We start from the raw sequence: 10,879 nt of genomic DNA, 5'->3' as shown, positions 1-10,879 counted from the left end.
CGCCGCCGCCGCCGCGGGGCCCCGCCCGGCTGCCGTAGGGGGCGGCGCCGGAAGCGCGGGGGCGGGGCGCCATGGCAACGGCGCGCGCGCGGGGGGTGCCGGGGCGGCGCGGGGCAGGGCGGGAAAGCGCCGGACCACGCCCCCCTCCCCTCCCCTCCCAATGGGCGGACGCAATGAGGCGGAGGCCGGATGTGACGTTTATTGGGGGCGGGGTCACTTCCAACGGCCGCCGACGCGGCCCTTGCCGACCACCTTCTTGCTGCGGGGGGGGACCGGGGGTGGGACCGGGACCCCCCAAGTGCTCCCCGGTCCCAAGCCCCCCCCGCACGCCCCCCCAGCCCCCCCCGACCCCCCAATACTCCCCCAGGACCCCCAAGACCCCCGCGGGCCCCCCCTCACGCCCCCAAAGGCCCCTCGTACCCCCCGAGCCCCAAACACCCCCCGGGCCCTTCCCCACAGCCCCCGGTACCCCGCCCCCAGCCCCAGACCCCCCTCAAACGCCCCCAAGTGCCCCCCCAGGACCCCCAGTTCCCCCCCCAGGGACGCCCAATCCCCCCCAGGGACCCCCAGTTCCCCCCCCAGGGACGCCCAATCCCCCCCAGGGACCCCCAGTTCCCCCCCAGGGACCCCAGTTCCCCCCCAGGGACCCCCAGTTCCCCCCCCAGGGACCCCCAACCCCCCCCCCAAGACGCCCAATTCCCCCCCCCGGGACCCCCAATCCACCTCCAGGACCTCCAACCCGCCCCAGGTACCCCCAATTCCCCCCAGGACCCCCAACACACCCCCAGGGACACCCAAGACCCCCTCCAGGGACCCCCCAACACCCCCCCCGGGACCCCCAACTCCCCCCCCCGGGTCCCCCACCTCCCCCCCCGGGCCCCCCCAGCCCTCCCCGGGACCCCCCCTTACAATTTCTGCGCGTGGCTGATGCGGTTGTACAGGACGTTGATCTGGGGAGGGGTAAGTGTGAACCCCGGCCCCACCCCCCAGGGACCCCACCCCCCCCCCCCAGGGCCGTCCCCTCCCCCCACCTCGTATTTCTGCTTCCGCAGCTTCTCCATCAGGTCGAACTTCTCGGACTCGAGCTGCTGGATCCAGTCGTGGAGCTCCTTGGCCTTGTCCCTGGGGGGCGGGCAGGGGTCCGGGGGGGTCAGGGGGGGTCAGTGGGGGGCGGGGGGGAGGCCGGGGGGGGGGAGGGGCCCCACCTGAGCTCGTCCTCCCGCAGGTGCTCGATGTTGAGGGGCCGCTTGCGCTCGGCCAGGATCCGCAGCTTCATCTCCCGCCCCGTCTGGCGCTTGCCCCGCTTCTGCTCCGCCTGGGGACGGGGGGGGCCTATGGGGCACCCTATGGGGGCTATAGGGCACCCTATGGGGCAGCTTATGGGGCTATGGGACAGCCTATGGGGCTTATGGGGTGCCTTATGGGGGCTATAGGGCACTCTATGAGGCAGCTTATGGGGCTATGGGGCGGGCTATGGGGTGCCTTATGGGGGCTATAGGGCACCCTATGGGGCAGCCTATGGGATGCCCTATGGAGCAGCCTATGGGGGCTATGGGGCAACCTATGGGGGCTATGGGGTGCCCAAAAGGGGCTGTGGGCCACCCTATGGGGCACCCTATGGGGTGCCCTGGGGAGCCCTATGGGGCTGCCACAGGCTGGGGGCTTTGGGGGCTCCTCCTGTCTCACTGGGGGTCCCCCCCTGCCCCAGGGGGGTCCCTGTGGGGCCGGGCCCCCCCACCTTGACCAGGTACCCCCGAAGTGGGGCATGGTGGAGAGCACTTTCTTCTTCTTGGCGTCGTCCTCTGCTCGCTTCTTCGCCTCCTCCTCCTCCTTGCGCAGCTTCTCCTCCTGGGGGGACACGGGGGGATGTGGGGGGACACGGGGGGGACGTGGGGGGCCCGGGGGTCCCCCTCCCCGCCGCCCCCCTCCCCACTCACCGCCAGCCGTGCCTGCCGCTCCCGCTCCTTCTCCGTCCGGCTCCGCAGCTGCTCGTTGCGCTCGGCCCGACGGCGCTCCTGGGGCACCCACGTCACCCGTGGGGACCCATGGGGACCCACGGGGACCCACAGTGCCACCCGCGGGGACCCACGGGGACCCACAGATCCTCGCTGCCACCCACCACTGTCACCCGTGGGGACCCACAGGGGTCCCACAGACCCACGCTGCCACCGTGACCCACGGCCCCCCCTGGCGACCCCCGGCCCCCCCCCCCCCACGGCCCCCAGACCCACGATCCGCTCCATCAGGGCCACCAGCTCCTCCTCCTCCCGGCGCCGCTGCTCGAAGTGGGCGTCGATGAGGGTCTGCAGCTCCAGCAGGTCCTTCTCCATCCGCTTGCGGTGGATGTCCTGGGGGGGGACACCCACGGGGGGGGCACGGTCACCCGTGGGGACACCGACCCCCACCGTCACCCCCAGGGACCCCCCGGTGCCACCCACAGCGGGGCCCTCCCAGCCCCATAGTGATCCCCCCAGCCCCACAGCGACCCCCCCACAGCACCCCCCAACCCCACAGCACCCCACAGCGACCCCCCCAGCCCCACAGCGACCCCCACAGCGACCCCCCCCAGCCCCCCACTCACATCGAAGTCGACCCTCTCCCCCTCGGGGATCTTGGGGGGGGCCAGCTGGGGCATGACGGGCCTGGGGGGGCCGGGGGGCAGCGGGGGGGGGTCAAGGGGTGTCTGGGGGGGCAGCAGGGCTGCCCCACCCCCCCTGACCCTCCCCCGCTCACCGGGGCCGCGGCCGCTCCTCCTCTGGGGGGGGGAAAGAGGAGTCAGGGGGGGTTGGGGGGGTCAGAGGGGGCGGGGGGGGTCGCGGGGGGGGAGGGGTCGTACCTGGCTCCTCCGGCGGTTTGGGGGGCTCCGATGCTGCGGGGGGGGGGGGCAGGGAGAGAGCGGAGGGTGAGGGGCTGGGGGACCCCCATGACCCCCCACCGGGACCCGGGGGGTCCCGTGGATTTGGGGGGGCTAGGGGGGGTCCCCCCCGCACTCACCTTCCTCTTCCTCCTCCGCCGGCTCCTCCTCTGTGGGAGATGGGGGGGGACACGGGGCCAGGCCCCCCCCGACCCCCCCGTGTTAATTAACCAGAGCCGTTAATGAGACAGTAATTAACACCCCGGGACTCGCTACAGCCCCCCAAGACCTCCCCGACCCTCGTTAGCGGCTTCAGCCCCGGCCCTGCCGCCAGGCCCCTTCGTTCGCAGCGTTAATTAGCGCTTTGGGGGTTCATTGCTGCGGTGGGGGGTCGTTAAGGCGTTTTGGGGTTCGTTAGCGCTTTGGGGGTTACCGCGTGCCTCGTCACCACGAGCTCGTTAGCCGGGGGGGTTAATTGGGGGCTGCGCTCGCGCCCCTTCGTTAGGGGCTGGGGTCACTCACCTTCCGGCTGCTCCCTGGGGGGGGAAGGAGAGGGGTGAGGGGGGGCCGGGGGGGGGCCCATCCCAGTGGGGGGCACTGGGAGCACTGGGGGGGGGTCACTCACTCCTCGTACTCCTCCTCGGCCTCCGACATGGCTGCGGGTCGGGGGGTCCTGGGGAGACGGGGGGGGGGTGTCAGGAGGTGGGGGGGGTGTCAGGAGATGGGGGGGCTGCGCCCCTCCCCCCCGAGACCCCCATCCCCCCCCATGACCCCCTCCCCCACCGGCGGGGTCTCTCCCTCGGGCTCCGCTGGAGTCGACCCCCCCCCCACCCCGGGGGTCCCTTTATCAGGGGCTGCCCCACCCCCCCCATGATGTCACCCCCCCCTCCCCCCCCCCCCAAATTCCCCCCCATTGTTCCCGAGATGCCACCGAAATGTCACCGACACCGGACACCGCGCTGCGGGGGGGGCTCAGCCCCGGACGTGGGGGGCCCGGTGCCCACTTGGGGGGCACTGAGGGGCCTGACTGGGGGGGGGGGGCAGCCGGGACCATTTTGGGTGAAGACAAAGGGGGGAGGGGAGGGGTGGGGGAGGGGGCGCTATTCCTGTCCCCTGACGTCACCGCCCCACCCCCGCACCTGTCGGGGCTCCTGCCCTTTGTTGGGGACCCCCGGGGGGGGGAAGGGGGGGCGCACGGTCACTCCCCACCCCCCACACGTGGGTGCCCCCGCGGGGGGTGGGGGGAGGGGCGGGGGGGTCACCCCCCAACACTCACCCGCAGCCGCTGCTTTGCTCCAATTTCGTTTATTTTGGTACAAAACAAACCCCTCGTTTCCCCTCCCCCCCCTCCCCCAGCACCGCAGACTCCCCCCTCCCCCCACCGTGGGGGCCCCCCCACCCCCGACACCGTGAGGGGGGACCCTGGCGTCCGGCGCCATGGGGGGGGCAGAGGTAGGTGTGGGGCCGGGCCCCCCGAAGTGGGGTGCCCCCCCAAAGTGGGGTGTCCCCCCAAAGCAGGGGGTGCCCCCCCCAAAGCGGGGGCCCCCCCTCAGGCGGAGGCATCGGGGCCCAGCTGGAGGGCGATGGCCCCGTGCGTCACCACCAGCCGCAGGCGGGGGGGGCCCCCCAAAACCGCCCCCCGCCCCCCCGCCCCTCCCCCCGCCGGGCCCAGCCGCACGTGGGCGTAAAGGGAGAGTTTGGGGTCGGGGGGGCCCGGGGGGGGAGGCGGGGGGGGCGCGGGGGGGGGGGGCAGGCGGCCCAGGCGCACGCGGGGCTCCCCCCGCAGCCGGCAGCCCCCCCCGCAGCCCCCGCAGTCGTGGAGGGCGACGCGGGGCTGGGGGGGCCGCGGGGGGCGGCGGCGGCGGCGGGGGAGGGGCGGCGGGGGGCCCCCCCCCACGCGGCGCAGGCGCCCCTCCGTCTCCCGCAGGTCGTACTTGGGGGGCGCCGGGGGGGACGGGGGGGGCTGCGCGCCCCTCCCCCGCTGCCGGAAGGCGCCTTCACCCCGTCTGGGGGGGGGAAGGGGGGGTCAGGGGGGGCCTCCGGGACCCCAATATCCACCCACGCCCCCCCCAGGGACAGGGGTTCTCCCTGTGCCCCCCCCAGGTTTTGGGGTCCCCCCCAGGAGGAGATTCTGGGGTCCCCCAGGATGTTTTGGGCTCCCCCCCGAGGTTTTGGGGTCCCCCCCCATTCCTGGGAGAACGTTTTGGGGTGCCCCCGCCCCCCAGGACATTTTGGGGTCCCCCCCAGGAGAAGATTTTGGGCCCCCCTGGAATATGTTTTGGGCCCCCCCGAGGTTTTGGAGTCTCCCCTGTCCCTGGGAGAACATTTTGAGGTCCCCCCCCACCCCCCAGAATGTTTTAGGGTCCCCCCCCCCACCCCCCAGAATAGCCTGGGTCCCTCCCAGGGGGACGTTTTGAGCCCCCCACCCCCCCGGCAGTGGTTAGGGTCCCCCCCCCCACCCCTGGGTGGGGGGGTGTTTTGGGGTCCCCCCCAAGACATTTGAGGCCCCTCCCTGGGACATTTTGGGGACCCCCCCTCCCCTCTGGGAGAACATTTGGGGGGCCCCCCAGCATATTTTAGGGTCACTCTGAGGGGTTTTGGTGTCGTCCCCACCCCGTGTCCCCAGGAGGTTTTGGGGCTCCCGGGGGGGTTGGGGGGGGGTTGGGGGGTTTTGGGGGGCCGGGGGGTCCCCACCTCTCGCAGGTGCGGCACTCGCAGCGCTCGTTGTTCTCCCCGAAGAAGCCGTCCCCGTAGAAGCAGGTGATCTCGTCGCGGGGCGCGATGTCCCGCAGCGCCTGCACCCGCGCCGCCTGCCCCTCCGCCGCCACCAGCTGCACCCCAAAAACACTGGCACCCCCCTCTGCACCCCAAAACACCCCCCTGGGGACCCTCCCCGACCCCACCCCAGCCCAGCCCCCCACACCCGTGGTGGCACCTCCAGCTGTGTGGGGACCCCCCCGTGACACCCCCAAACCCGTGGGGGCCCCCCCAAACCCACAGGAACCCCCCCAAACCTGGCACCCCCGGAACGCCGCACCCCCAAACCCCCCCGTGGGCCCCCCCAAAGACTCACCTTGCAGTTGGGGCGGCAGTCTGGGGGGGGGAAGAACCCGTCAGCAGCCGCTCGGGGACCCCCCACCCCGTTTAGGGGGTCCCCGGGGGCTCGTGGGGGGGTTGAGGGGCTCGGGGGTCCCCGGGAGGAGTTGCGGGTCCCTGGGAGGTTTGGGGGGCTCAGGGGGGGTCCCCACAAAGGGGTTTGGGGCTCTGGGGGGCGGCCCAGGGGCTCGCAGGGGTTGCTGTGGGTCCTGAGGGGTGTTTTGGGGTGTGTGTGGGGGAACCTGGGAGGGTGTCAGGGACCCTGGGGGGGGTTGGGAGACCCCAGGAAGCGTTTTGGGGGACCCCAGGAGTGTTTTGGGGGTCCCAGGACCCACCCCGTGGCTGAACAACAGCAGTGGGGCCGAGCCAGAGGTCCCTGGGGAGGGCCCGGCTCTGGGGAGGCACTGGGACCCCGGGAGGGGGTCAGGGGGGTTTTGGGGGACCCAGGAGGGTTTTGGGGGTCCCAGGAAGGTTTGGGGGCCCCAGGAACCCCCCGTGGCTGATGACAGTGGTGGGACTGAGCCAAAGCTGGGGGTCCCTGGGGAGGGCCCGGCTCTGGGGAGGCGCTGGGAACCCAGGAGGGGGTCAGGGGGGTTTTGGGGGACCCCAGGAGGGTTTGGGGGGGCCCAGGAGGGTTTGGGGGGGCCCCAGGAACCCCCCATGGCTGACGACAGCGATGGGACCGAGCCAGAGCTGGGGGTCCCCAGGGAGGGCCGGGCTCTGGGGAGGCGCTGGGATCCCGGGGGAGGGTCGGGGGGGTTTGGGGGGACCCCCGGCGAGTTTTTGGGGACGCACCGTGGTTGATGAAGGCGGCGGGGCCGAGCCAGAGCTGGGCGCAGCGCCGGCGCGTGGAGTACATGACGCTGAAGTCGTTCTCGCCCGCCCGCAGCAGGGCCTGGTCGGGCGCCCGCAGCTCGGCCACGCAGCCCACCAGCAGCTCCAGCGTCTCGTGCTTGCGCCTGGGGGAGGGGGGGGGCAGGGGGGTTGGGGGGGGCCCGGGGGGGGGCGCGGGGGGCGCGGGGACCCCCCCCGAAGCCCCGCACCAGGCGCGGGTGGAGACGACGCGCGCCCCGTTGGTCTCGCGGGAGTAGCGGCTGCAGGGCTGGATGGAGAAGCCGCTCTCGGGCAGGAAGATCCGCAGGTACCGGAACACCTGGGGGGGGCCCTGGCGTCACCCACGTGGGGACCCCCCCGTGCCCCGTAGACTCCCCTGTGCCCCATAGGCGCCCCCATAGGGACCCCCCGTGCCCTATAGGGCCCCCCCATGCCTCATAGACACCCATGGCGACTCCCCTGTGCCCCCCATGGGCCCCCCTGCGTCCCCCATAGGCCCCCTCTGCCCCATAGACCCCCCTTGCCCCCTGTGGGCCCCCCCCCCTGCCCCCCAAGGGACCCCCCTGCCCCACAGATCCCCCTGTGTCCCCCAAGGGGACCCCCCTGTGTCCCCCATGGGGCCCCCCCGGGCCCCATAGACCCCCCTGTGCCCCCCATGGGGACTCCCCTGTGCCCCATAGGCCCCCCTGTGCCCCCCAAGGGGGAGCCCCCCCTGCCCCATAGACCCTCCTGTGCCCCCCATGGGGGCCCCCCTGTACCTCATAGACCCCCCTGTGCCCCATAGGCCCCCTGTGCCCCACATGGGGACCCCCGTGCCCCCCCTGCCCCATAGACGCCCCTGTGCCCCCCATGGGGACCCCTCTGTGCCCCACATGGGGACCCCCCCGTGCCCCCCCTGCCCCATAGACGCCCCTGTGCCCCCCTGGGGACCCCCTGTGCCCCCCTGGGGACCCCCCCCACCCATAGGCCCCCCCCGGCCCCCCCGCCCCACGCCCCCTCACGTGGCTCTTGAGGGCGGCGCGCTGCAGCGGCGGCGCCGCTGGAAGAAGGCCGGGGCCCAGGCGCCGCTCAGCGCCCGCCATGCCGCCTCCAGGTCCCGCCGCCGGCAGAAGCCCTCGACGGCCGCGCGCAGGAGGTGCTGCCGCCGCAGAGCGGGCAGGGGGCTGCGCCAGCACCGCCCTTGCTGCGGGGGGGGGACGGGCCGGGGGACACCCCCCAGGGCGGGGACACCCCCGGGATGGGACCCTGGGACAGGGGACCCCCCCCCCGGGGCCAGCACTCTGGAATGGGGACACCCCCCGGGAGAGGGACCCTGGGAGGGGGACACCTCCCAGGACAGGGACCCGCAGGACAGGGCCCCCCCCCTCAGAACAGGGACCCCATACTGGGCACCCCTGGGGGATGGGGACACCCCCCCGGACAGTGACCCTGGGACGGGGACACCCCTCGGGACAGGGACCCCCCGGGACAGGGACCCCCCCCTCAGAACGGGGACCCCCATACTGGGCACCCCCCGGGAAAGGAACCCCCCCGGGATGGGGACACCCCCCAGAACAGGGACCTCCCGGGACCGGGCACCCCCAGGACAGGGACCCTTGGATGGGGACACCCCTCCGGAACAGGGACCCCCTGGGACAGGGACGCCCCCCCAGAACGAGGACCCCCGTACTGGGCACACCCTGGAAGAGGGACCCCGGGACCGGGCACCCCCTCCCTAGACAAGGACCCTGGTAGGGGGACACTCCCCCCAGAACGGGGACCCCCCGGGATCGGGCACCCCCAGGACACGGATCCCCCCGGGATGGGGACACCCCCTAGGACAGGGACCCCCGTACTGGGCACCCCCCGGGAGAGGAACCCCGGGACCGGGCAGCCCCCCCTGGAGAGGGACCCCCCCGGGATGGGGACATCCCCCCCAGAACGGGGACCCCCCAGAACAGGGGCCCCCAGGAAAGGGACACCCCCCCCACCGGGACAGGGACTCCCGGGCCGCACCCCCGGGACAAGGACCCCCGGATGGGGCACCCCTCCGGGGCAGGGACCCTCCCTGGGACGGGGACCCGGGGACCAGCCACCCCGCCGGGCCTGGAACCCCCGGATGGGGACCCCTCCCTCCCCCGGGACAGGGACCCCCGGATCGGGACCCCCCCCCCGCCCCACCTGACGCCCATCTTGTGGGTGCGGAAGCCCAGCACCGAGTCCAGCACCAGGCTGGTGGCCAGGTCGTCGTTCTCGCACAGCTCCCGCGCCGTCACCCGCCGGGAGCCCATCGTGCGCCGCCGCGGGGCATCCTGCGGGCACCGGGGGGGGGGGGTCACCGAGGACCGGCCCCGCCGCCCCGGTGGGCCCAGACAAAGAGCCCGGGGGTGGGGGGGGGACCGGGATCCGCGTCCCGCCCGGCCCCGGCGGGCTCAGCCGTTACCGCAGCGCCGGCGGCCCGGCCCGGCCCGGCCCGGCCCCCGCTGGAGCCGGTACCGGGGCCGGGCCTCCCCCGCCGCTGCCGGCCCGCTCCCGCCGTCCCCGCCGTCGCACGCGCACACCTCTCCGCCATCCCCATTGGCCGCCCGCCCTTCGCCCCGCCGCGCCCATTGGCCGTCGGCGCCGCCAGTCGCGTTCCGTCCCGCCCTCGGCCTGAGGCGCTCGCGGCTCCCATTGGCCGAGCCCCCCTGCCCCGCCTGGGCGGCACGTGCCGCGCCCCATTGGCCGGGGCGTTTCTGGCTGGCTATTGGCCGGGACTGATGCCGGTCACTCCTCTCCCGCAGCATTGGGCCTACTGGCGGGAGCCCCGCCCCCTGCTCTCCATTGGTTAGCAACTGCCGCCTTGCTGCTATTGCCCTCCCGCCCCCGCCGCCCGCCCGCCCCTCGCTCCCATTGGCGGAGGGCGCTGTCGCTTAGCGGCGCCGGACACAATGAGCTCTGCGTGGGGCCTACCACAAACAATAAACTCTGGGTACCGCCTACCGGCGCAAGGCCCTGCCCTCGCCCCGACCACGCCCCTTCCGCCGTGCCGGCTCCGCCCCCGCGCAAGATGGCGGCGCCCAGGGCGAGCGGGCGGCTATAAGAGGTGCGAGGGGGGGGCCCGGGGGAGTCGCGGGCAGTCGGGGGGCCCCGGGGGGGGAAGGGGGTCCCGGTCCCGGTCCCGGTCCCGGTCCCGGTCCCGGTCCCGGTCCCGGTCCCGGTCCCGGTCCCTGACTGCGCCGCGGCAGGGTGATGGCGGCGGCGGGAAGCGGGGGGGGCCGGCGGGAGCCCCCCCACACGCTGCAGGGGCTGCTGGAGATGGCGGTGGCGGCCGGGGAGCCCCAACCCCCGCCCCGGGAGCCCATGGGCGAGGAGGTGAGCGGGGCCGGGGGGGGGGTCGGGGAGGGTACGGGGGTTGCTGCGGGGGCCCGTGGGTCCTTGGGGGCATGGGTGGGGTCCTGGAGGGGGCGGGGGGCTCTTGGGGGTTCCTGGGGGGGGTCAGTAGGGGGTGGGGAGGCTGCGGGGCGGCTCTGCGGCTCGGGGGGGGGGGCTCAGTGGGTCCTGGGGGAGCGTGGGGGCTCCCCGGGGTTCCTTGGGGGGTCAGTGGGGGGCACAGACGCTGCGGGGGACTCTGGGGGTCCTGGGGGAGCTCAGCGGGTTGAGGGGGGGGTCAGTGGGTTGGGGGGGGTGTCAGCGGGTCTTTGGGGGGCTCTGTGGGGCCGGGGGGGGGGGGCTCAGCGGGTCTGGGGGGCTCCCATGTCCGACCGCGGGTCCCGCAGCGGCAGCGGTGGCTGCAGGCGGCGGTGGGCGGAGGCGCTGGGGGGGCCCGGGGGGGCACAGGAGCAGCTGCGGCGCTGCCTGGGGGTGCTGGCGGGGCCCTGCCCCGGGGAGGAGGCGGCCGAGCGGGGCCGGGGGAGACGGGACCCCACGAACAGGCCCTGGAGCTGCTTGCGGAGCTGTGCGAGAGCCTGGACAACGCCACCGGTGGGGGGCGCGGGGGACTGGGGGGGGGGTTGGGGGTCCCACCGGGGGGGTTGGGGGGCCAGGGGGAGCCCAGAGGGGCTGGGGGGGGGGGCTGGGGGGGCCCATAAAGGTGCCTGGGTGGGGCTGGGGGTCCCACGACGGGGTTGGGGGACC

At 74.7% G+C, this 10,879-nt stretch overlaps 1 protein-coding gene and 1 long non-coding RNA gene across 2 annotated transcripts; one reads left to right on the top strand and one right to left on the bottom strand.

Moving 5' to 3' along the window:
* Nucleotides 1-185: 185 nt before the first annotated feature.
* Nucleotides 186-9,303, bottom strand: LOC142074312 (uncharacterized). The gene is made up of 19 exons (XM_075134897.1): nt 9,207-9,303; nt 8,945-9,075; nt 7,786-7,947; nt 6,994-7,103; nt 6,746-6,909; nt 5,549-5,685; nt 3,480-3,527; nt 3,377-3,390; nt 2,995-3,024; nt 2,837-2,869; nt 2,734-2,755; nt 2,582-2,642; nt 2,232-2,348; nt 1,938-2,015; nt 1,752-1,848; nt 1,206-1,344; nt 1,032-1,122; nt 910-950; nt 186-259 (listed from the first exon to the last, which is right to left on the bottom strand). The coding sequence occupies exons 2-19, from the start codon at nt 9,052-9,054 to the stop codon at nt 214-216; spliced, it is 1,500 nt and encodes a 499-aa protein (XP_074990998.1). The 5' UTR covers nt 9,055-9,075; nt 9,207-9,303; the 3' UTR covers nt 186-213.
* Nucleotides 9,304-9,701: 398 nt separating this feature from the next.
* Nucleotides 9,702-10,549, top strand: LOC142074317 (uncharacterized). Its single transcript, XR_012670581.1, has 3 exons — nt 9,702-9,848; nt 9,991-10,117; nt 10,522-10,549. It is a non-coding gene; the product is annotated as an uncharacterized LOC142074317 (long non-coding RNA).
* The last annotated feature ends 330 nt before the right edge of the window (nt 10,550-10,879 follow it).

The sequence above is a fragment of the Calonectris borealis genome, chromosome 34 (assembly GCF_964195595.1).
Source record: "Calonectris borealis chromosome 34, bCalBor7.hap1.2, whole genome shotgun sequence".
Classification (NCBI taxonomy): domain Eukaryota; kingdom Metazoa; phylum Chordata; class Aves; order Procellariiformes; family Procellariidae; genus Calonectris; species Calonectris borealis.
This window is presented reverse-complemented; position numbering and strand designations above follow the sequence as displayed.